Source organism: Monodelphis domestica, chromosome 3, assembly GCF_027887165.1.
Source record: "Monodelphis domestica isolate mMonDom1 chromosome 3, mMonDom1.pri, whole genome shotgun sequence".
NCBI classification, from domain to species: Eukaryota; Metazoa; Chordata; class Mammalia; order Didelphimorphia; family Didelphidae; genus Monodelphis; species Monodelphis domestica.
In genome coordinates this window covers 494,263,929-494,290,075 of record NC_077229.1, presented here as the reverse complement: position 1 = coordinate 494,290,075, position 26,147 = coordinate 494,263,929, and the positions used below count along the sequence as shown (strand labels likewise).

Here is a 26,147-nt window from a genome sequence, read left to right as displayed (position 1 = left end):
CTCTAGTGACAATTTTTAATATTCTTTTCTTGTGGTTGTTCTTACAGGAGGTGGGTATTCCATCAGCCAGGAAGCATCAGAAATTGCAACAACTCCCACAAGAGTGGATGAAATTTAAGTATCAAATGACTCGTACCCACTGGCAAGCCACAGAACAGTAATATTATTGAGCCTGAAAAAGTACAAGAAATGTTTCCTTTACTGAATATGGAAAAGGTATTCTTTCTTACGTAGGCCCTCAAATGGAATTGAATTATATTTGAAGTTTCTAAATATGTGTGAAATATGTCAAGTTAGGGCATCATGTGTTCATTTCAAAGACCAAAACTTGGTGAGTAAATGCAGGTCTTTGATAAATTGTTAAGCTGTGCATTGCATATTATATAATATACTATATATTATATCTGAGCATTATAAGTATGCAAGATTACAAAAGGTTATGAAGAATTGTTTTTCCTTCTTAGGGCACTTAAGGACACATTTTTCACACTTTTCTGCAACTTCATTAAAAGGGAAATGTGGTACTAAAGTCCTTTTATAGTTAAATTGTCTAAAAAACTACAAGAAGAAAGGAAGAAAGAAAGAAAGAAAGGAAGTGAGAAAGAAGGAAAGAAAGAAAGAAAGAAAGAAAGAGAGAGAGAGAGAGAGAAAGAAAGAAAGAAAGAAAGAAAGAAAGAAAGAAGGAAAGAAAGAAAGAAAGAAAGAAAGAAAGAAAGAAAGAAGAAAGAAAAGAAGAGAAAGAAGAAGAAAGAAAGAAGAAAGAAAGGGAGGGAGGGAGGAAAGAAGGAAGGAAGGAAGGAAGGAAGGAAGGAAACATTGGGTACTGTGATGATCATGGATATAGTAGATCTATTAAATTTTTTTAAAGGAGCAGAATAAGAAACATTACTCTAATTACCAATGAGTGCTCAAATATCACTCAAAACTATTGATCTTTGAAATGAAGGACAAACAAGAGCAAACTTCTTTGAAGACTTGTGTCAAACTTGCAATGACACTCATGTCCTACTTTTTATGTGAAAAAAAAAGACTGAGAAGGGGGCAGCTGGGTGGCTCAGTGAATGGAGAACCAGGTCTGGAGATAGGAGGTCCTGATTTCAAATGTAACCTCAGATACTTCCTAGCTGTATGATCATGGGCATGTTACTTAAACGCAATGCCTAGCCCTTAACACTCTTCTGTCTTGAAACTGATATTTAGTATTGATTCTGATTCTAAGACAGAAGGCAAGGGTTAAAAAAAAGAAAAAGGGCAGCTGGGTAGCTCAGTGGATTGAAAGCCAGGCCTAAAGGATAGGAAGTCCTAGGTTCAAGTCTGGCCTCAGATACTTCCCAGCTGTGTGACCCTGGGCAAGTCACTTGACCCCCATTGCCTAGCCCTTCCCACTCTTCTGCCTCGGAGCCAATACACAGAATTGATTCCAAGATGGAAGGTAAGAGTAAAAACATTTTTTAAAAGACAAGAATTATGTTGAATAAGAGATGCTGTTCCTTTTTTGTACAATATTACCACCCCTCCCAACTACATGTTGGCCTAAGAAAAATCTCTACAATTCTGTCCTTGGACACTCCTTTATTCCTCTTTCTCTCTCTACTCTCCTTTCTGGAAATTTCATCCATTCCCATAGTTTGAACTATGCACTATGCAGGTGATTCTAAATCTGTAGCTCAAACCCAGACCTCTCTCTTGTGCTCCAGACCTTGATTTTTAGCCTGCCTATTTATGGGCATCTCTTCAAAATTGTTTTCCTTAATTGACTCAACACTTCAAACAATTAACCAATCCAGAAACACGTGTATTAACCATCTATTAACCATTGTGCCTTAACATTGAAGACACAAAAAAAGCAAAAGCAGTCTCTTACTTTTTAAGGAGGGAGTCAATATGTAAATAAAGAGGTACAGAATGGATGGCAGGCAATGTTAGACAGGAAGAGGATAATGGTACTAGGAAAGGCTCCCTGCGGAGGGTAGCACTTAAGCTTCATCTTGAAGGAAAAGTAAGGCAGAGATATCTACATTTGTTACCTTCCTATGTCTCCCCAGTCTCTTGCTGGCCATGCATGACAAGCACTTTATAACATCAAAAAATGGGATTTCCTACTCTTTTACATGATTTTTTCCTAATTATGTACCAATTTGTGTCTTTTTAATATACAAATAAAAACTCATTTGGAAATTCTTCTTTAGTTAGCTGTCTGTGTACAGTCAGACTACTAACTCGTTAGAGCAAAGAAAAAATTGGTATCAATCTAGAAGAAAGAATAAAAGTGGGGCAAAGTGTAATATGTCACTAACACAATTCTATTCGACATATGCATAAGCTTGTTGATTGTGAAAAATCAGATATGGGCAGAAGAACATGTAGAGACAGTCTACAAATAGTTAAAACAGAAAAGTAATCTGTACAAATCAATTGCCATAACACAAAGACCAAAAAAAGCCGCAAAAATCCCTTAGTCAGTAAAAATGTATTTGACTTATTTGCCAAGAAGAGATGCGTGACAACCAAAAAAACAATGTTTTAGAATATTAACTAGTTTGTAAAGCCTTATGGAAGAGGATGATGGACGATTTGAGCAGTACTGTTATAACACAAAGAGTAGCAATGGAAGGCAGAATCCGTGTAAAGAAAGCTTAGAGAGAAACCCCAATAAGCAAATCTGTCCTTAGGACATTGAAGGATGAAAGTGAAAGGAAGACAAGAAAGAAATAGAAAAAGTCTGCAAAGCTAAAAACTTTTTTAATCATCAAAGCTCATGGGACCCCGAAACTTGGATTCTACCATCACAGTCTAGAACAGCTATGGTGAACCTTTTAGAGAATGCATTCTGTCTCCCCCACCATGGAGTGCCAGGTGTACCTCCGCCCTTCACTCCACACAGGGGAGGGGGAAAGTGCTCCCATTGGGCTGCTGGGTGGAGGGATGGATGAAGTGGGGAATGTCCTCAGCCCAGGTAGAGGGGGGTAGGGAAGTGTGAGCTTCCCTTGGGCTGCTGGGCAGAGGGGTGGGTGAAGTGAAAAAATGTCATCAGACATGGTGGAGAGGAAGAAGGGAGCAGCTCTTCCCAAGTCCCTCTTCCTTTCTAGTAACAAACTCTTGGAGGTACGGGGCTTAGGAGGGGAAGGCAGTGCATGTGCCCAGAGAGAGGGCTCTGCATGCCATCTTTGGCATGCAAGTCATAGGTTCTCCATTACTGGTTTAGAATGTGTTTAAATGGCACTAAAGAGAACTAAGATGGGAAAAGCAGCTGGGTTAGTCCATGTAATTATAGAGGAGATCTTAGCTAAAAGAATATAATTGCATGGGTCTTACAAGTTTAATTTTTAAAATTGGAAAGACATGAAAAAAATAGAATCTCATTTTTTAAAAGGCAAAAAGAATGTACCAGCAACTATAGTCCTATATGCCTACTTTCCCATTAATATAAAAGTTTTATCAAGGAAATCTTCAATGAAGTAGGAAAAGACAAACTTTTGCAAATGATAATTCTATAGCAGACTACATATTTACTATCATGAAATCATGTAATGAATGTAAGATTCTGCCACATTTGTGTAAACAAACATTAAATACTTTCATTTCATAAAGTGCCTTCTTCCCATACATTAAAAATTATTCAGGATAATTAGAAATACATAATAATAGAAATAGCCTTTTTTCATGACCTTGGATCAATATAACCCAAGGGAGATTTGCCAGACATCCAGAGTCATTACCATGGAAAGGGGAGGGGCAGGTATCTGCCTATCCAACATGCAGATCCTTCCCAGAACTCCCTACATTTCTGTGGTTTTGCCCTTGTCTCTGAGTCTCCCCCATCAGTCTCTTAGCTTTCACTCTACTTTATGACTATGGCTTTTTGATCTCCATTTGGGGCAACCTCTGGTTATATATAAATATCAGCAAAGCACAGAGCATGGAGATATATGCTCACAGAAGGTATTTGGCATGGTTGTGGAGGAAATCCATCATAAAGTTATAAGTTTAAGAGAGATTTCTTGTGGATTTTGAGGTTTTCAAGATGCAGTTTGCGGATGACATTGTCTTGCTTGCATTAAGCCCTAGAATATTGAAGAGTCCTGGAAAAGAGCCTAACTGTTCATCTTTATTTCATTTTTTAACTCTTATCTTATCTTAGAATCAGTATTTTTCCAAAGTAGAAGACTTGTAAGAGCTATGCAATGAGGGTTAAGTGACTTATCCAGGATCACACAGCTTGGAAATGTCTGAGGCCAGATTTGAAATCAGGATCTCCCATCTCTGAGTCTAGCTCTCAATCCACTGAGCCACCTGGCTGCGTCCTTTTATTTTATTTTTTTAAACCCTTACCTTCTGTCTTAGAATCAATACTAATGACAACTCCAAGGCAGAAGAGCAGAAAGGGCTAGATAATGGGGGTTCAGTGACTTGCCCAGAGTCATCTAGTTAGAAAATATCTGAGGTCAAATTTGAACCCAGGACCTCCCCTATGCTTGTATGTACAAATAGATATGGATAGAGCCATATATTTATATACATGGATATGTACACATTTATCTATCTATATGAATATATCCATATATATTTATATATCCACGTGTATATCTATCTATCTATAGCTTTGAGGGGGTGGGGATTGTTTTGCTCTACTGCTATAACTCATAAGTCTCTACTCATGTACTGCCTGCCATGACTCTTAATTAATTAATTAGTTAATTAATCCATTCATTCATTCATTTATTTATAACTATTTCCCCATGGTTACATGATTTATTTTCTCTTTCTCCCCTCTTCTCTCCCCCTTCCTGGAGCTAATGAGGTTAGTATTTTTTCCCATAAGTCCTTCAGGAGTGTTCAGGCTTGTTGCATTGCTACTAGTAGCAAAGTCTATCACATTGAATTGTTCCACCATATTTTACTTTCTGTGTACAATGTTTTCCTGGTTCTGCTCATTTCACTCCATGTCAATTCATGGAGGTCTTTCCAGTTCTTATAGAAATCTAGCAGTTCATCATTCCTTATAGCATAACAGTATTCCATCACCATCATATTTGTTCAGCCATTCCCCAATTAAGGGACACCCTTTCATTTTCCAATTTTTTGCCAGCACAAAGAGCGTGGCTATGAATATTTTTGTACAAACATTTTTATTAGCTCTTTGGGGAACAAACCTGGTAGTGGTATAGCTAGATCAAAGGGCAGGTAGTCTTTTAAACCCCTTTGGGCATAATTCTGAATTGCCTTCCAGAATGGTTGGATCAATTCACAACTCCAGTGCATTAGTGTCCCAATTTTGCCATATCCCCTCCAATATTTATCACTTTCCCTTACTGTCATACTGGCCAATCTGCTAGGTATGAAGTGGTACCTCAGAGTTGTTTTGATTTGCATTTCCCTAGTCATGGGAGATTTAGAACACTTTTTCATGTGTTGATTGATCGTTTTGATTTTATATCTGAAAACTGTTTATTCATGTCCCTTCACCATTTGTCACTTGGGGAATGGCTTGATTTTTTGTACATTTGACTTAGTTCCTTATAAATTTGAGAAATTAGACCTTTGTCAGAAATTTTTGTTGTAAATTTTTTTCTCCAGTTTGTTTCCTCCCTTCTACTTTTGGTTGTATTGGTTTTGTTTGTACAAAACCTTTTTAATTTAATATAATCAAAATTATTTATTTTATATCTTGTAATGTTCTCTATCTCTTGCTTGGTCTTAAATTCTTTCCTTTCCCATAGATCTGACAGGTACTATTCTATGTTCACCTAATTTACTTATAATTTCCCTCTTTATGTTTAAGTCATTTACCCACTTATTTTGGTAGAGGGTGTGAGATGTTGATCTAAACCTATTTTCTCCCATACAATTTTCCAATTTTCCTAGCAATTTTTGTCAAATAGTGGATTTTGGTCCCCAAAGCTGGGATCTTTGGGTTTATCGAACACTAATTTGCTGAGACCATTTACCCTTAGTCTTTTCCATTGATCCACCCTTCTGTCTCTTAGCCAGTACCATATTGTTTTGATGACCACTGTTTTATAGTAACAGTTTAAGATCTGGTACTGCTAGGCCCCCCTCCTTCACATTTTTTTCATTAATTCTCTTGATATTCTTGATCTTTTGTTCTTCCAGGTGAACTTTATTATAGTTTTTTTCTAATTCTATAAAAAGTTTTTAGTTAGTTTGATAGGTATGGCACTGAATAAGTAAATTAATTTAGTTAGGATTATAATTTTTGTTCTGTTAGCTTATCCTACCCATGAGTAATTAATGTTTTTCCAATTGTTTAGATCTAGTTTTAGTTGTGTGGAGAGTGTTTTGCTTTTGTGTTCATATAATTCCTGAGTTTGTCTTGACTGCCATGACTCTTGATTGATTTTAAAATGGGATACTTAATTAATGGACTATAGTAAGAAGAAATGGTACAAAGCATATACTCCTGATGTCTGCAGCATGTTATCCCAAAAGTATACACATAGAATCCACAGAGTGCTATATTGGTATCCTCTTAATATCCTATAGGAGAAAGTAAGGAAGTCAGTCGCATCCTGAGAGAGTTTTTTGAGACAGCTAGTTGATAAAATGGATAGAATAGCATGCCCTGGATTTGGGAAGAACTGAATTCAAATTCAGCCTCAGATACTAGCTATATAACCCTGCATAATTCACTTAACTTCTGTTTGTCTCAGTTTCCTTAATTATAAAAGGGGGATCACAATAGTGTCTACCTCTTAGAATTATTGTGAGGATCAAATTAGATAATATTGGTAAAAAGCTTAGCATAGTGTTTGGCATGTAGAAGACATTATATAAATGCTTATTCTCTTCCTCCCTCACCTCCCTTTGTGGTGAATTTATGATAGGAAATAGATAAAAGTTGGAATGGGATAACCAAAAATGGATGGTTTGGCATGTACATACATAGTTAGAAGGAACATTCTTAGTAGAGTGCCTGGCACATTGTAAGCACCTAATGAATGTGGATGCATTCACATATAGCTAATTTGACTTCAAACTGATGAAATCACAGGTCCCTTTTTGGAGTACTTTTGTTCAAACTCAGAGGGATTTCCTAGGAATTATGTGTCCGTATATGCATATATGTGTATATGTGCCTGTATTTATGAGTGTGCTTACATATATATTTAACATTTCTACTTAAACAATTCATAAGTGTTTTTTCCTCAGTAGCATCATGCATTGTGAGAAGGTATGAAGCATATTCACAGTCCATGGGCAGAACTCCAAATCAAATAGATAAGTAAACAATCCATTGCAAATGGAAGCTTTCTCAAATGTAAACAGGACATTTTGAAGTGTTTAATGAGATGAATCCCTATTTAAATCAAGAGTCCTATGTATATAGAAGATACTCAGTAAATATTTGTTGAATGAATTTTAAAATGTAATTTAGTTTCTTGTACTGCCTTATCTTTGAGGTATTGTTTTACCAAGGTGTACATTTTTCTGCATGTTATTAGCTTTCCAGTTTGTGAAAATTATTAAATACCAGTTTATAAATTATAAATTAATAAGAATTATTATTTACTAAGAAAACAAAATCTGTGGTAAGATCTTTCAAAAATCCTCTTTGCTGAATATTTACTTATATTTTGCTTAGGCCTCACTAATATCAGAAAAGCACCCTGGGAATAGGCTATTCCCATGATGATGAACCTATGGCACATATGCCAAAGATGGCGCACAGAGACCTCTCTGTGAGCACTGTGGACATGCATGCCATAGTATTCTCTAGTTTGTTACTAGAAAGGCAGAGGGACATGGGTAGAGCTGCTGCCCTCCCCCTCTCCACTGTGCATGATGACATTTTTCCCATCCTCCACTCCTCTGCCCAGCAGCCAATTGGAGCACACAGGGTTGAAGGTGAGTGGCTCACAGGTGGCAGAGCTGGAGGGGAGTAGAGCACTTGGGTCCCTCCCCTCCCCATCTCTACAGTTGCTGAGGATATTCCTCACTTCTTCCACCCCTCTGCCGAGTTGCCCAATGGGAGCTCTTTCTCCCACATGTTTGGGGTACAGAGGGAGCATGTGCAGCATGCTGTCTCTGGGGGTGGGGCCTGGCACGTGATCTCTAAAAGGTTCACCACCACTGGTCTATACCATGTTAAGTAGTGGGTTAGCTTTCAAAAACCTTGATTTATTCATAGGTAGATATGAAATGTCCCTTATAGAAAACCTCTACATTGTTTGAATTCATCTTGTATTCCATATAGGTTTTAGCAGGGCTTTATAATCCTGGAGATGGTCACATCGATCCTTATTCTCTCACTATGGCTCTGGCTGCTGGGGCCCGGAAATATGGTGCTCTTCTAAAATTTCCAGCTCGAGTGACTAACCTAAAACCCAGATCAGATGGGACATGGGAAGTTGAAACCCAACAGGGATCAGTCCGGGCTAATAGAATTGTGAATGCTACTGGTAAGCATTACTCAATATTTGTATATGTTTTAAAACCATAGGTATGTAGTTAGAAAACCTATTTAATAATGAATTTAGTTCAACTCAATTTGATAGGCAATTATCAAGCATTTGGTATTGCAAGGCACTGTGCTGAACAGTAAGACTACAAAGACAGATTAAGAATAGTCCTCTTAAGGAGGCTGTATTCTGCTAGTTATCATATTTGATTATATATTGTGAAATGTGATAAAACATTGTGATATTCGTAAATGAATATTTTTCATTTCCAATGTAGGGAATCACTGCATATTTAATCATCCAAGACCAGAATGTTAGCATGTTCTTCTGTTCTCTTTTCTCTGTTACTAAATTATTTTTCTTTCATTTAAAAAAAAGTAAATATTTTTGTGTTTTCCCTCCAAGTATTTATCTCCTCCCACTCCCAGCAATTGAACAACAACAACAACAAAAATAATAAATTCACTTAACAAATATGTGTCATCCAGCATGACCAATGCCTACTTTTGCTGTGGTCCAAAACCGCATGTTTCATTTTGCATTAAAATCCTTCATTTCTCAGGCAGAAAGTGGTCAGCATACTTCATCTTCTGTTTTCTAAAATAGTGCCTTTGTCATTGCATTGATCAGAATTTTTAAGTCTTCCAAAACAATATTTAAATGTCATTTTATAAATCGCTCTTTTAGTTCTCCTCCTTTTAGTCTTCATTAGTTTGCAGAGGTCTTCCCAGCCTCCTCTGAAATGACGCATTTCACCACATCTTATTGTGAATTTCATTTTATTCATATATCATCACTTTTTTAGCCATTCTCAAAGAGGTAGGCATTCTTTTAGATTCCAATTTTTGACTGCTATGGAAAAAAACTGCCATTAATATAAATAATATATTTTTGCATGAATCCTTTTCTTCCTTCTTCATTCTCTTTGGAAGCATAAGCTTAGAAGTGTTATTACTACCGATTCAGAGGATATGACCTTGCCAGCTACATATGGACTTCTGGAACCATAAATCAACATTCTCTATCTTGTATTGTATTTTTATTTATACTGTTGAATATTTTTAAATTATATTTTACTTTTTTAAATCCTTACCTTTTGTCTGAGTATCAGTTCTAAGACAGAAGAGTGGCAAAGGCTAGGCAATTGGGGTTAAGTGACTTGCCCAGGATTACACAGTTAAGAAGTGTCTGAGTCAGATTTGAACCCAGGTCCTCCTGACTCAAGGCCTGCACTATCTTCTGTGCTGCCTAGCTTTCCCAAGTACATCTTAATTTAATTCCAGATTAATTTAATTACAAATTAATTGCCTTCTATGCTTTCTTATCAGTTCAAATTTCAGTTCCATAGTAGCCTTACTCTTTCCCTTTTAGCATGCTCTTAAATAAGCTCCCTAATTTCTCCTTCAGACATTAGAACTTCTCTGAAAAAAACAAAAACTTCTCTGGTATTATGTGAGAGGCTTTTCCAACTTGACAGTTGAAAAAATAGTTGTCTCGACATAGCTGCCATCGCTTTCTTATGAGATAAGGCTGTCTTGTGAGAAGAGAACACATCCACAAACTATTTTAGAATCATAGGATATAGAGTTGAAAGCAGCACAGAAACCAGTAAGTTCAATACTCTTATTTTCCAGATGAGGAAACTAGGATCCAGAAAACTGTGCCCCAGGTTATGTAGATTATAAGCATAGGAAACGAAATTCGAATCCATCTTTAAAACCAATTTTGGAGCTCCTTCCGGTATATCATTTGGCATATTTTTCCCCAGACAAATAACAAAGAAGGATTGGAAATTACATTGTAATACATTAATGAAATAGAATATAATTGAGTAAAAATTGCAAGAAGCAAATAATAAAGCTCATATAGCTTGTATCTGCTCTGCAGATTTGCTATATATACTTGATATGTGTATGTTTATCTTCATCATTAAAATGTATACTCCATGCTTGGCATGGTGGTACCTACCTGTAATTCCTATGACTGGGGAAGGTAGTAGATCACAAGCTCAAAAGTTCTGAACTATAAATTCAGGGCTAAGTCAACGGGAAGCCAGACTAAGTTGAACGTAATATGGGAAGCCCTTGGGAGCTGGAAGAGTTGGAAGGGGATGGAATGCCTAAGTCAGAAACAGAGCAGGTCAGAGCTTCCATAGTAAAGAAACTGGCCTGTGAGTGGCTGCTGCATTTTCAGTCTCAGCAAGATGGAAAGACCTAATCTCAAAGGAGAAACAACGGTTCCAAAGCATCTCCTATATTCATTGAGTTCAAAAGGAGATGTCACCACATTCATCCTCTGACCATGGTTCCTTCAAATAGTAACTGGTTGTTGGTGTCATTTAATTAGTAGATATTGGAAACTCCTCCAAAAGATTTTCCTTCAAATAGATTAGGTTCTAAATCTCTGTGGAGATGCTGGAAGTTGTTTAAAATCTCTATACTTAGGTCAAGGGTAGAGAAAGCATTCCTATATTTTAAAAATAGCCAATACTGTGCTTCGAGTCCTCTTTTCCCCTTATGGTCCCATGAAATCCACTTTGCCTAAGGATTTTTTTTTAAAAGAAAACTCCCTCTTTTAGTAAATATTGGCATTTTCTTCAGTCTAGCACTAAGGTTAAATAAATTGCCCTGGGTCACATAGGCAATATGAGTCAAGGATGGGAATTGGACCCAGATCTTTCAGACTTTATAATTATTCACTGGGCAGAACTGCCTCACTGGGACAACTTGAAATAAAAATCTTGTCAGAGGCAATAACAGCTCTTGAACTTATATAGGCACTATATTAGACTCTGATTATACATAAAATTGGGAACTTAGCACCTGGAATGTCTCTAACCATGTAGTCTCCCAACCCTATTTTCAGTGTCAGGATTGGGGTAAGATTCTAGTCCCAAATTGAAACTCCCCAAGGTCATGTTCTACAAATCTAAACAACTGTGGGAAAAGTTTGTTCTAATGAGAATAACACATTTTGTTCTTCAGTTGTGTCCAACTCTTTGTGACTTACCCCATTGGAGTTTCAATATATTTCAGGTTGGCATAAGAAATAAAATGGAGATTTTTTTGGTGAGCTTTGCAAAAGCTGCAGATGACAACAAAGGCCAGCAGACAACACAGAAAAAGCTTAGAAACTCAGAAATAATATATATATATATAAATATATAATATATATATAAATTTGGGGGATTGAAAAATGTACTAGCTGTTGGGGAAATCAGGAAAGGCTTTAAATTTAAGCTGAGTTTTGAAGGAAATTGAGCATTCTGAGATAATATGCTTAATACAGGAAGAGGGCTTTGCAAATTTTATTATATAGCACTTGTGAGTACTTGGAACTTCAGTGGATCTGTGACCTCAGATAAATTCTACCCCTGACCATTCAGGCTACAACCCACCCACATCTCATCCCGTGCAGCCCTTGAGCACACCCTTCTGTAAACCCTTTAGGTAGGATCCGTCTTATGCTAATGACAATATTCACTCACATTTCTATGCCATCATACATTTGATAAAGAATTTTCCTTGCACTGACCCTATAAGGGCAGGCACCCTAGCATTATTGTTATCCTCGTGTGACAGATGAAGAAGCATAGATAGTAAGTTTTAGAACCAGAACTTGAAGTTAGGTCTCCAGTGCTTTTCCCATTTTATTTCATTCTGCCATGTGGTATGACAATGCAACTGTCATCATTCATAAATATTTTCCAGATGCTCCTTCCAAGTAGTCCTGCTGTCTGCCCCCTTGTGAAACTTTCTTAGGTATTTTCTTAACTTACTCAGAGATATATTTGGCTTCCACAAAGGTGGAGCTCAGTGTTCAGGCAAAAGAATTGCTCAACTTTAGCTGACACTGCATCAAAGATATGACAAAAAATGGAGCCACTGTCGAGCCTGTTACAAACTCAATAGGAGTAGAAAACTGTTCAGATAACCTTCACCCTTTGTTTTAACCTCATTTCTTCAGATCTCTACCAATAACTTTGGTGCCAACAATTTCTAGGGCTTTTGTTTGTTGAAGTGTTTCTCTCTCTCTCTCTCTCTCTCTCTCTCTCTCTCTCTCTCTCTCTCTCTCTCTCTCTCTCTCTCTCTCTCTCTCCCCTACTCTCCCCTTCTCTCTCTCTCCCCCACTCTCACCTTCTCTCTCTCCCCTCTCCCCTTCTCTCTTTCTCTCTCTCTCTCTCTCCCCTCTCCCCTTCTCTCTCTCTCTCTCTCTCTCTCTCTCTCTCTCTCTCTCTCTCTCTCTCTCTCTCTCTCCCACTCTCCCCTTCTCTCTCTCCCCCCCCCACTCTCACCTTCTCTCTCTCCCCTCTCCCCTTCTCTCTCTCTCTCTCTCTCTCTCTCTCTCTCTCTCTCTCTCTCTCTCTCCCACTCTCCCCTTCTCTCTCTCCCCTCTCCCCTTCTCTCTCTCCCCTCTCCCCTTCTCTCTCTCCCCTCTCCCCTTCTCTCTCTCCCCTCTCCCCTTCTCTCTCTCCCCTCTCCCCTTCTCTCTCTCTCTCTCTCTCTCTCTCTCTCTCTCTCTCTCTCTCTCTCTCTCTCTCTCTCTCTCATAGTCAACATATTTTCATTCTCCCTAATTTGAACTGGAATGAACTAGTTCAAACCAGCTTCTTCTGACTGCCTGGCTCAGGAATGCCCTCTTGTTTACCCAAGGCAATAACTGTCTACAAATCTAGAGCTCATTCCACTCTCACTCACTTAATGTCCTTAACTCTCTTAATATCACTCACTCTCACTTAATATCCTTAACAATTGTATGGACATTTTTCTTCTTCTTCTGATATATCAAGCAATTCTTAAATAATCTAACCTATTCCTTCCTCAATTTCCTCAGCCCCCATTCTTTTTTAAAAAGTTTGTTTATTTAATTAATTTATTTATAATATTTCCTTTTTTTTCTTTTAATATTCTGCTTTTATTATCACTCTTCAGCTCAAATATTGGCCATGGCTTCCTGTTGATATATATATATATGTATATACATATATATTTTAAATTTTATTTTATTGATTAATTAATAATATTTTTCCATGGTTACATAATTCACGTTATTTTCCTCCCCTCCTCCCACCACCCTCCCATAGCCAAGGAGCAATTCCACTGAGTTTTACATGTGTCATTGATCTAGACCCATTTCCATATTATTAACATTTGCACTAGGGTGATCATTTAAAGTCTACATCCCCAATCATGTCTCCATCAAACTATGTGATCAAGTAGTTGTTTTTCTTCTGCATTTCTGCTCCCACAGTTCTTCCTCTGGACGTGGATAGTGTCCTTTCTCATGAGTCTCTCAGAATTGTCCTGGATCACTGCATTACTGCCAATAGAGAAGTCCATTTCGTTTGATTGTACCATAGTATATCAGTCTCTGTATACAATGTTCTCCTGGTTCTGCTCCTTTCACTCTACATTAATTCCTGGAGGTCATTCCAGTTCACACTGAATTCCTCCAGTTCATTATTCCTTTGAGCACAATAGTATTCCATCCCCAACAGGTACCACAATTTGTTTAACCATTCCTCAATCAAAGGGCATCCCTTCATTTTCCCATTTTCTCATTTTTTCCCCATTTCCCCATTTTCCAATAGCCACAAAGATTATGGCTATAAATATTTTTGTACAAGTCTTTTTCTTTATGATCTCTTTGGGGTATAAACCCAGCAGTGCTATGGGTGGATCAAAGGGCAGACAGTCTTTTAGCGACTTTTGGGCATAGTTCCAAATTGCCTTCCAGAATGGTTGGATCAATCAACCCTCATTCTTGAGAGGCAGTTTTACATAGTAGATAGCATACTGACCTTGAAGTCAAGAAGGATCTAGGTTCTGAAGTGCCCGGTAAATCGATCCCAAGGATGAAACTATGACCAACAATGTAAATCACAAGAGGGGGTTTATTAAACAAACTGCAGCTTGGGCTCTGCACTCTAAAAAATGGCTCGATCCCTGATTGTGGGGCTTAAAGGTCTTTTATACAGTGTGGTAGGGGAAGTGCACAGGAATTCATGGGGTAGGGGGAGTGAACAAGAACTTGACAGGAGCTTCTGGGGCTGGGGTCCTTTTCAGTTCCTGGCATATGTCAGGATATGATGATTTGCCTACAGGGTTTCTATGGGTAGGAGGGCAGGGAAGGGAATAGGAGCTGGTTCTTCAGTCAAGTCCCACCTTAGGCATATATTAGCTGTGTGACCTCAGGCAAATTGAAATCTCTTGGTGCTTTTATCAAGTCACTAGGACTATAATTTGCAGAGAAGGTGTTAAGTTTCATTAGTGGAAGGAGTTGCCTCACCTATGAGCTCCCTACATCAATGAAATCATAATTCTAATTCCTAGTCTTATCTCATTCTGCCTCAACTACACACAGGAATGATCACGCTCATCCACAAGTATGCTACTTCTAAGAACACTGCTATTCTTTTATTCCATCATAATCTCCTATTATTCCATTTCTTATTATGTCTTATTTCTCTTAAACCTTTTCATCATCCCACCATAAGCTCTGATCTCTCCACCACCCTGTGTTTTCAAGGCCATCACTCCTGCTGTAGTTGCTTTCTCTTCCCTTCCCACTTTGCCCTTTAGCTAGGCAGTTCACCTCTATATTCTGCTCTTCTCTTGAATTCCTTGTTCCCTTGGTCTGTCTCCACTTAAGTATGTTTTGTAAACACCCAACCTTAGATTACTCCCACCATCTGCCCCCTTTTACTTCTGTTCACTTGCTGCTATAAAGAACTGGAAGAAGACAGATAAATATATTGACCAGATCCATTATAAATTTAAATAATCTAATCTCAACTAGGCTCTTGCTGCAACAAAGCAATCCTTTTGTACTTTCTAACCAGTTATTCCAAGTCTTTTGTTTTCTCCTCAAAAATCCCTCAGTATCCTTCTCCCCTCTTACCTGAGGGTTTTGATTCATGCTTGACTGAGAAAACCAAGGCCATATGTCATGAGTTCCTTCTTCTCCTCCTTTCTCACAGCACTTTGAAATCCCATTTTACTATCTCCCCCTTCAATTTAGAATCTCACAAATAGGTGTCTCTTTTTTATTGAACATTTTTTTTCTATTGTATAGAAATAAATTTTGACAATTGTTTTCAGACATTTTGCCATTCGGATTCTCTCTCTTCCTCTCCTCTCCCCCTCAGGTGGTAAATAGTCTGATAAAGGTTGTACCAGGACTTTTGTGTAATACTTAGTTCCATATTCTTCATGCCAGTGAAAGAAGAGTATCACTTCTTCTGGACAAGGCTAGTTCCTATATGTGTACCCCTAATTCTATCTCCACTATTGTCCTCTTTCCATCTCAGATCTTCAATTTCTCATTATTTCCTGGTTAATTCTTAGATCTCTACAAAACACTTCTAAGTCTCTCATCCTTCAAAAGCCCTCACTAAGTCCTACTGTGCCTGCAACCACTCTTCCTTCTCTTGCTTTTCTCAATCAAATTCCATGGAAATGCTGCCTATACTTTTAGTCACTTTCTTGTTCTTTCATTTGCCTATAAATCTTCTCTGTTCTGTCTTCAGACTGAAGCATTCCCTGAAATTCCTTTCCACCAAAGTTATATCTATCCATAATGTTTTATTGGAAAAATGGAAGGACTTTTTCTCCATCCTCATCCTATTTGGCTCTTTAGCACTTGGCAAGTCTGAATACTGTCTTTTTTTTCTGGATGTTCATGACACTCTTCTCTCTTAGTCTTCTTCCTAACTATCTGAATGTTCCTTCTAAGTTTCCTTTGTTGGATCATCATCCAAGTTATGTCTCTTAATTGTGGATGATCCTCAAGGCTCTGACTTAGGCCCTCTTGCCTTCTCACTATATGTTCTATCTTGGTGACTTCATCAATTCTCATGAGTTTAATCATCTCTTTGTAGATGACCTCAAAAGTCTGTAGCCAATCTTATTCCCTCTCCTTAGATATAGTTCCACATCACCAATCTTTGATTTGACATTTAAAACTGAATGTCTGATAGCCATGCCAAACTCAATATTTCCAAAATAGAACTTTTCCCCTAAATGTATCCCCATTCTGAATTTTTCTATTTCTGTCTTGGGTGACGCCATTCTTCCAGTCACCCCAGTGTTATCCTTGACTCTTCACTTACAGTAATGTTCAATTAGTGACAGATCTTTTCTACTCCCAAAAAACCTCTTTCAAATATCCATTCTCCCTGAATTGATCCATCATCACCTCTCTGGTGGACTATTGAAATTACTTTTTAATTGATCTCCCTCTCTCAAGTCCCTCCTCTCTCATCAATGCATGAGATATATTTTTCTGTCAAAGCAAATTTACTAAATAGTTCTGTCCAGGTTGGTTCTATCCTCTCAACAAACTGTAGAAACTCCCTTTTTACTTCTAGGATCAAAGATAAATATCTCTTTTTAGTATTTAAAGGTTGCTCCTCTCCATGTACTCAATGGCCCAGCCCTACCGGACTACTTTCTGTTCTTCCTTGATGACACTCCATTTCCTTTCTCTGTGTTTTTTTACTGACCATTTCTCATGTCTGGGAAGTACTGTCTTCTCAGTTCTGTTAGACTCTCTGGTTTCCTTCAATTAGCTCAAAAGTCACTTTCTGTACAAGGTCTTTTCCTTTCCACTCAGTTACTGTTTTCCATACTAGCTTTACTGTGACTCCGGTTTGTTTGTTTGAGCCTTTGTCAGGCGGTGGGGTGGGTAATATGTTCACATTGTCATTTCAATTAGAATGTGATATTCTTGAGATTAAAGCTGTTTTAAAATTTTCAGTGAATTAGAAAGTTTTAATTTAAAATGTTTAAACTCATTTAATTTTAAAAACTTTAGACGTAAAATCTTCCTCTTCTGTTCTCCTTCCTCTCTTCACTGAGAAAGCAAGAAAAATAACACATAAATAAATATAACAAATTCCTGTGTTGGCCATAAAAAACTTTTTTTTTTCTCCAGTGCACCCTCTGCGTCCATTACTTCTCTAACTGGAGATGGACAGCATGTTTCATTATTAGTGCTCTGGAATCCTGGTTAGTCATTATTCTGATTAGAGTCCCTAAGTCTATAAAAGGTGTTTATCTTTGCTATATTGTTATTATTGTAGAAATTATTCTCCTGGTTGTACTCATTTCATCCTATATCATATAGAAAAGCCTTCCCAGATTTCTCTGAGACTGTTTCCTACAGCTTAATAATATTCTATCAGACACACACACACACACACACACACACACATATACAATAATTTGTTCAGCTATTTCTCTAATTGATGGACACCCCCTCAATTTCCATTTCTCAAAGATAGTTTCTCATTTGTCTTTGTATTCCTTATAATCACCACAGAACCTAGAACATTGTAGGCACCTTATAAATGTTTGCTGATTGATTGAATGATCTTTGATTTCCTCCCTGTGGGTACAGATCCTACTTCACAAATGTCTGTTGTTATATGAATTGGTTGATTGATCCTTGATTTCCTCTCTGTGAGTACATATCGAAACCTTTCTACACTTTCTTGTCCTGCACAGTTTTTGTCCATATTCTTCAGAGTATTGGATATAAAAATTGTTTTTATATTTTGTCCCATTGGGTGATAATATTTATAATTACCATTTTATTTGAGAATAAGGTTTTTATTTTAGGGAAGATAAACTGAAGAATCACATTATTAAAAAATATCCATGAGACTTTGAGAATTGAATTTTCAGTTATTAATTTATAGAGTCATAACTAGGAATTCTTTACCTTGGGCAAAGTGAGTCAAAGAAAGTTGGGCACTGTTCAGAGGAGAATTCAACTACAAAGGCAGTCCCACTGTGAAAGTGGGGCAGGATTCTGTCTTTTGGATAGTCCAGACCTTTTTCTCACCCAGGAATTTGTGGGAAAGACCAGTCCCAGGAAAAGGAAACCCTAGCAATGAGGCCTGGGGATATTAACCTGGAAGTAGTGGCTTGGAATGGCTAGTCTAGTCAAGTCTAGTCAATCAGCATTTATCAAGCATTATTATATGCCAGGCAATATGATAAGTATTGGGAACATATTTACAAGCAAAAAGATACTCCTTACCCTTAAGGACCTTATATTTTAAGGGGGAAAGATAAGGATAAAAGGAAATCAAAAAGGAATGGGGAACTATACCTGGACAATTAAGAGCTTAACTTGAAGAAGAATGAGGATATCATTGGCCCAGATGGCTTCCTTAAAATGATGGTTCTGGGAAGAACTAATGAAAGGAAATGTCATACAGTAGAGGATGGTAGAGTGAACTTTCAGGGTAAAGAGGTTCTGTACCATAGTAGAGAATCAGCATTTGGAGTTGGGTGGGGGTGTGGTGACATGAAGCTTGTAGAATCGTGTGACTAGACCAATAAACCATCAAATAATTAGGTGATGCAAAGAAATGATGGTTGACCTGAGGAAGAATGGAACAAGTTCTCCCAGTATGTTGGTCCATTCACCCGCATTAGTTATGGCACTGCAAAAGAACTATTATTCTATGACTATTACAGAAACTCACCAGGGGTCACTAATATAGCTCTGTCATTGAGAAATAAGGGAACAAAGAATCATTATCATGGTATTGGGATACTTGAACAAGACTAGATTGTAGCATGCAGTAGCTACACAGTGAACCTCACATTTTATTCTTAAATAGAGGCACTATGGCTCATTTTGGGATCTACAATTTAGGAGACTAGGACTCCAAGGGCAGCAAGGTAGAACTTTGAATAGAGAGCTTAAGTCTGGAGTCAAGAGGATCTGGATTCAAATTTGGTCCTGGCTGTGTGTAATCTTGGGCAAAGTCACAACCCCAGTTGCCTAGCCCTTGCCACTCTTCTATCTTGATTGATTGATACTAAGACACAAGGTAAGGGTTATTAAAAATAATAACAACAACAGAGAGACTAGGGCTCCTTGGATTGAGAGCTGAAAGTTAACAACTTCTCAAAGAAGTATCACTGTAATAATGGAAAGAAAGTTGACCTTGGGATTAGGAAAGAACACAATTCAAATCCTGTCTCTGACATTTACTGGTTATATGATCATAAGCAAGTCATTTAATACCTTTAAACCTCAAATTTCCTCATCTATAAAACGGGGGCAATAATTATCTGTGATATGTCTCCCTGGATTGCTATGGCAGTGCAAATCAATCAATCAACCAATCAAAAATACTTATTAAGCACCTACTATGTGCCAGGGAATTGTTCAAAGTGCTAGAGATAAAAAAGGCAAACAACAGTGAAAAAGGCAAGGGAAAATAATGCATATAACATGCATTATATAAATTTTAGTATTCATTATTTGGTCCTACCTACATTATATAAATTTTAGTATTCATTATTTGGTCCTACCTACCCTTTTTTACAGATGAGAAAACTAAAGGCTTGTGAGGCTAAGAAACTTGTTCAAGGTTATACAGGTAACAAGCAGTAGAGCTAGGATTCAAAACCAAGGAATTCTAATCCAAATCCAGTACTCTTTCCAGTATATTTTAACTGTCTGACAACCTAGATCAGATTCAGAAGAGAAAAGTGAATGGTCAAAAGTTTAAGAAATGGGACCTATGGGAGAGAACAAAATTCAGAGCATTAAATGAGATTCCTTAGTATAATTTGATGGACTTTTGCAGATTATTAGGAAGGGAAAAGCTCACATAATGAGAAAAAAAGTTCACTCATTGAATAGTTATATTTGATAATGATGTTATCAAATAGTGCTCATACTCAATTTACCCCAACGAAAAAAAGTTGTTCTCTTGCAGGGTTGTTGTAAGGCTCAAAGAATGTAATGTATAAAAAGTATTTTGCAAGCCTTAAAGAAGCAAATGTTACTGTTGTTTAGTTGTTTCTCTTGTATCTGACTCTTTTTTACCCATTTGGGGGGGGGGGTTGCTTGGAAGAGATACTAAAGCGGTTTGCCATTTTTGTCTCATTTTATATCATTTTATAGATAAGGAAACAGAGGCAAACATGCTCAAGTGATTTGTCCAGGGTCACACAGCTGGTAAATGTCTGGGACTAGATTTAAAGTCTTCCTGACTCTAAGACTGGTACTCTATCCATTGTGCTATGTAGCTACTCCCCCAAACCCTATAAATGCTAACTATTATTCTCTGTTAGTTGGGAGACTTATTATTATTATATATTATTATTAAGATATGAACAGCCTTTTGACTATTTTAGCATCTGACTGTCCTTTGGATTCTTAAAATAAAGTGCCTTGGTGACAAAGACTTAATCAATAATATGATCATATTTTAAATTTATTTTTATTCTAGACTTAATGAACACCAAATAAGATGCATATTTCCATAGAGATAACTAAAGTTCTGGGGATATCTTCTATGCAGAGAAGGTGACAATCTTATCTTTTATGGGAGTCCAATTCTCTCACTTTACACATAAGGAAAATGAGGCTGAGTGGTTTCCCCAGAGGCACAGCAATGATATAACAGAGCTGGTGGTATCAGAAAGGTTAAGTAACTTGTCCTGGGTTACACAGTTAATAAGGATGGGGAGATGGGTTTGAATCAAGGTCCATCCCTACTTTTAGGTCCATTTTCCCATTGCCAAAGGGGAGAAAGTGTTTTATACTCTGCTTAGAAGCTGTCCAATACTTTTCTTTTTTAATTAAAAATTTTATGAGATAAGTATTAAATGCCATATTTTTATGATTGTGTTAAAATCTCCAATTGTTACTCATTTAGGATTCTGGGCTCGTGAAGTGGGCAAAATGATTGGACTAGAACATCCTATTATTCCGGTTCATCATCAATATATTGTCACAGCGACGATACCTGAAGTGAAAGCTTTAAAAAAAGAACTCCCAGTTATTCGAGACTTAGAAGGATCATATTACCTGCGACAGGAAAGAGATGGAATTTTATTTGGTCCATATGAAAATCAGGAGAAAATGAAGGTCCAAGATTCCTGGGTGACCAACGGCGTCCCACCAGGTCAAGCCATTAAGTGACACATGCTTCTTTTCATTCACAGTGGTTTGCAGGTTCCTTCTAAGTCACACGATTCCTCAAATACTGGGCAATCATAAACCTGGGGGGCAAGGTTGGAAACTATCCTGAGACCCCATGTTCCTTTGGAAAAGAACCCAACAGGGATGTAAGACCTCTACCAGGAAGAAGGTGCACTCAACCTCTAGAATGGAGATTCAGTATTTAGGATACCTTGAACATTCTCTGAGTGGCTCTCCCAATTGATACTGGACCTATCCCATTAACCTTTCCTCCCCTTTGCCTTACTTAGCCTTATCTTTCCTCCTTCTGCCCTCTCCTTCCCACATACATTTATCCCATTCCCCCAACTCCCCACCCTATTTGAGAGCCAATACCAATTCATTTTAAGAGAGAATAATGATAGAAGAGGCAGCTGGGGTTGTGGCATTCAGCTTTAATATAGGTATGTAGGTATGTATATGTGCATATGAAACTTGACAAGTCTGTAGATAAATACATCTGAGCCGGTTAGTTTAATTCATAGAAACTTGGGCTCAGATTTGATTTTATTCAGAGCATTAAAGGTGAAGGGAGAAGAAGAACAAAAGGAGAATAAGGATCAATTAGGTTTTTAAAATGATCTCCTTCCTTTGAGGGGTTCAGAGCTAAACTAGGGAAGGGCAGGATTCTTTTCCCCATTCAGGTTTTAGTTGTTCTAAAAATTTTTCCCCATTCCCATGATTATTTTATTTTTCCATTCAGATTTTATTTTCTTTATTTCCCATTAAGATTTTGATACTCAAATAAGAATTTAAATTTTACCTCATTTCAATAACAAATTCCCAAAGGTCAGTGGAAAGAGAAGTAGCTGGGAAGGTTCCTTCCTTTCTGGCTGAAAGTGTATGAGAGTAGTGGAAAATACTTGTAAGAATACAGGTCATAATTCCTTGTTGCTTTTGTTCAGTCATTTGAGTCTTGCCTGACTTTTTGTGACCCCTTTTAAAATCCAGGGGGGTTCTTGGCAAAGATTGTAGAGTGCCTTCCTTCTGTAGTTCATTTTATACATAGGGAAACTGAGGCAAACAGGGTTAAGTGACTTGTCCAGGATCACATAGCTAGTAAGTGTCAGAGGCCAACTTTGAACTTGGATTTTCCTGACTCCAGGTCCAGCATTCTATCTACTGTGCCACCCAGCTGCCTCAATGGGTCCCACAATTATAGAAGAAACACTTGTCCCCTACAGACATTGCTTGTGTGACCTTGGGGCAAGCCATGATGCTCTTGGCAACTGACTACCACTTGTAGAGTGGGTACTTATCTACATTGGTAGAGTGTTCTCTATAGCAATAAAATTGCAAATCTACCCAAAATTTTTTTTAAATCCTCAAAATTATTATTAAATAATCAATTCAATTAAATAATTGTTACCTTAATCCATTGTACATTGATTAATATTAATATATTGATTAAATAATCAATTTAATTACAACTATTTTTTATTTATGTAAATTTATTAATTTTACTAACCAAAGGAGGAAAACAAATTAAAGACCTCTAAATGAATGATAATTAGTCCCAAAAATATTCATAAAACCTCAGAATCATTTAGTGCAGAACGTGAGAGCTTCCCTGGCAGAGGTCTAACCCATAGGCCCAGGGTTGGCCAAGTGATCCCAATCAAATCAAAGTGGGGATCTAGGGGCCAATTTTATTCTCTCAATCTCCAAATTCCTGCTCTTTCTCAAAAAGCTCCCTGCTCTGTAGCGTAGCTGCCTGGCTCACCAGTATCTCAGTCAGGAAGAAAATGAGTCTCACCATTGGGTACCATCTCTTCTATGTAGAATGAAAGCAAAAGATGACAGAATCCTCTCTCGCTCTCATGATGCTAGTTCACACTCTTTCTTTCCCTTATGCCATTTTCTTTTTTCTTTTCTTTTTTTCAATTATTTTTGGACTCTCTCACTTACACTTGATTCTTGCCAGTTGCACACCTAGGACACAAAGAGGAGAAAACACCCCAACACTGACTGTATTGGTTTGTGTGTATGTGATCTACATCATCAAATATGAGAGGCAGTGGGGTACAGTCAAGAGAGAGCTGATCTTAGCATCAGAAGACCTAAGTTCAAGTCCCATCTCTCACATACACTGACTGTATGACCTTTGGCAAGACTTCTATCTAAACTCTGAGCATCCTCAGGCAACTCTCAGACTGTACAGTGCAGAGTAAGTGTTGGTCTTCGTTAGAGGAGAGAAGCGCTGCATCAGAGAATGTTGTAATAAAATCAGTGGTATGGTTAAAAAAAAGATTTGTGAAGGAGAAATAGAAAGAAAATGGTTATTAAGACCACCCTAGGTCTGGAAGTGATTTTTTCCCATTTCCCAGATACACTAATTTGTCTTCCCTGCCTCGTTTGGATTTTATAATTTTTATTATTATGCATACTTTCCATCACGTACACTTCTATCTTTTCAAAGTCTTAGAAAACCATTTTATTTGGAATCTAGTCATTTCCCTTTATGTCCCTTCTCCACACACATATTGAATGATCTTCCCTTATAAAAAAAAAAAGAAAAATAGTTAAGCCAAATCAATCCACATAACAACTGCCTGACAGCTTCGTCTGTACCTCAGGCCCTCGCTTCCTTCCAGAAGGAAGAGAAGTACCTTTCCTTGTTTGTTGTCCTGGATCAAGACTGATTATTAGCCAGCCTTTGGCTGTTTATTTTTTTAGCTTAGAACTTTGTCAGTCTGCTTAAGAGCTAATTGGTGCCAAAGAAAAGAGTAGCTCATGTTAAAGTAAAAGAATTTGGGGATGTCAGCAAATAGACTACCTGGGTAATAAATCACATGTAGAAAAATAATGAAATTTTAGAGATTTAACTTAATGATGAATCATTTTAGTATTGATAACCACGTGAAAGCACCGTACTGGCTATATCTCTTCTGATATGTGGTCACTTAGACCCGATTGACATCAATTAAAGAAACATCAGTTGCAGAGTAACGGTGAATTGTGTTTTCAGGTTTTGGAAAGGAACTTTTCGAGTCTGATCTAGACAGAATCATGGAATATGTGGAAAATGCCATGGATATGGTTCCAGTCTTGAGAAAGGCTGATATCATCAATATCGTTTCTGGCCCTATCACCTATACTCCGGACATTCTGCCCATGGTGGGACCACATCAAGGTGTTAGAAATTACTGGGTGGCCATTGGTTTTGGGTAAGTATTCCAGTGAAATTCAATTATTCTACTATATTTATCCTAATTATTAGTTTTAAATATTTGTCACATAAGAAAGGAAAAGGGATGAAAAGGGGACTAAGAGAGTTATCTGCTCTTAGTGATCAAGAAATATGTTTTCCATAATGCCAAGAAGAATTGAGGGTGTGGTTTAGTGGAGAATAAAGAAGAGCTGAGTTCAAATTCCACCTTAATCACTTAGGCAAGTGATTAGTTTTGGCAAGTCATCATCTTTCTGAGCTTCCATTTGTCCATTTATAAAATGGGCTGCATACCTCCTTACAGCTATGTTGTGATGCACAAATGATATAATGTATATAAAGTGTTTTTAAAAGTCTAAAATCATTAAACATATGTGAGCTCTTGTTTTATTGTGTTTTTTAAAAGAGGGTTTTGTGAAGTAAGATGGTAGCATGATGTAATAGAGAGAGGGCTGACCTTGGAGCTAGAGAGACATGGATTTGAGTCAGAGGTAACTCTGACACATATTATCTATGGGGCCACAGACAAGTTGCTTAACCTTTCAGTGTTCTAAGCAACCCGCCCCCCAAAACAAGTTGCCCATTTGCATTGTAGAGGAATTTTCCACACCAGAAGTTCCCAGTGCCAATGAAACCATAGGATCTGGAAACAATAGCAAAAAGTGAACTGTTAGAAATTCAGCTTTAGAACAATGACTGATAATCTTTAACAACAACAACAACAAGAACCTAGTATTTATATAGTATATGGTATTAATATGGTATATATTTACATAGTAAATAAAACATATTTATGTAGTACTTGAAAGTTGGCAAAGTGTTTAACATGTGCTTTCTCATTTGATCCTCACAATAATCCTGGGACATAGGTGCTATTATTATCATCCACATTTTACAGATGAAGAAACTGATAAGAAAGGTTAAATGACTTGCCCAGGATCACACAGCTAATAAATGTCTGAGGCAGGATTTGAACTCATTTTCCTGACTCCCCAGTCTGGCACTCTATGCATTGTACCCCTTAGCTGCCTAGCTGACACTGCTTAGTCCAAGAATTGAATTTACTTCATTTACCTGCCATTTCCATTACATGGTTCTGTTTTCTTGCAGCACTCTTCTACAAAACAATTTGAATTAATTCTATGAGTACATTTTTATGAAACAATATGACAGTTATGATTCTAAAGGCCTCCCGTGTAGTTCATCTGAGACTGTCTTTCTATCACCAATTTTACAATTCCCATTTGTCTAATATAATTTGTTTGGTTAAATTCCCTAGGGTGGTTTTCTGCTTATAGGTCCATTATCCTCTTGCTGTTTTGCTTTTAATATCTGCTCCATTAATTTTGTGAATATTGATGTCAATTCTACACTACTGCCAAATCGTAGCTCCTAATAACCAATTCTCTTCCTTCATTGTTCCCAATTTTAATCCTTCTGCTAATGGAGCCTGTGTCTACATTTCTGGCCTTTCAAAAGCAGCATCTTACTTCCTTGTCATTCCCAGGATGCCTGATTGGAAGCTGAGTAATTCTAAATCTTTCATAACTTGGTCCTCTCTTTCC

At 37.4% G+C, this 26,147-nt stretch overlaps 1 protein-coding gene across 1 annotated transcript in view; it reads left to right on the top strand.

Moving 5' to 3' along the window:
- Nucleotides 1-26,147, top strand: part of DMGDH (dimethylglycine dehydrogenase) — a 112,820-nt gene that overhangs the window by 28,190 nt on the left and 58,483 nt on the right. Inside the window, 6 exon segments of the mRNA XM_056824802.1 lie at nt 75-112; nt 114-158; nt 160-216; nt 8,216-8,420; nt 21,109-21,357; nt 24,382-24,580. Of these exon segments, the coding sequence (XP_056680780.1) occupies nt 75-112; nt 114-158; nt 160-216; nt 8,216-8,420; nt 21,109-21,357; nt 24,382-24,580 (793 nt within the window).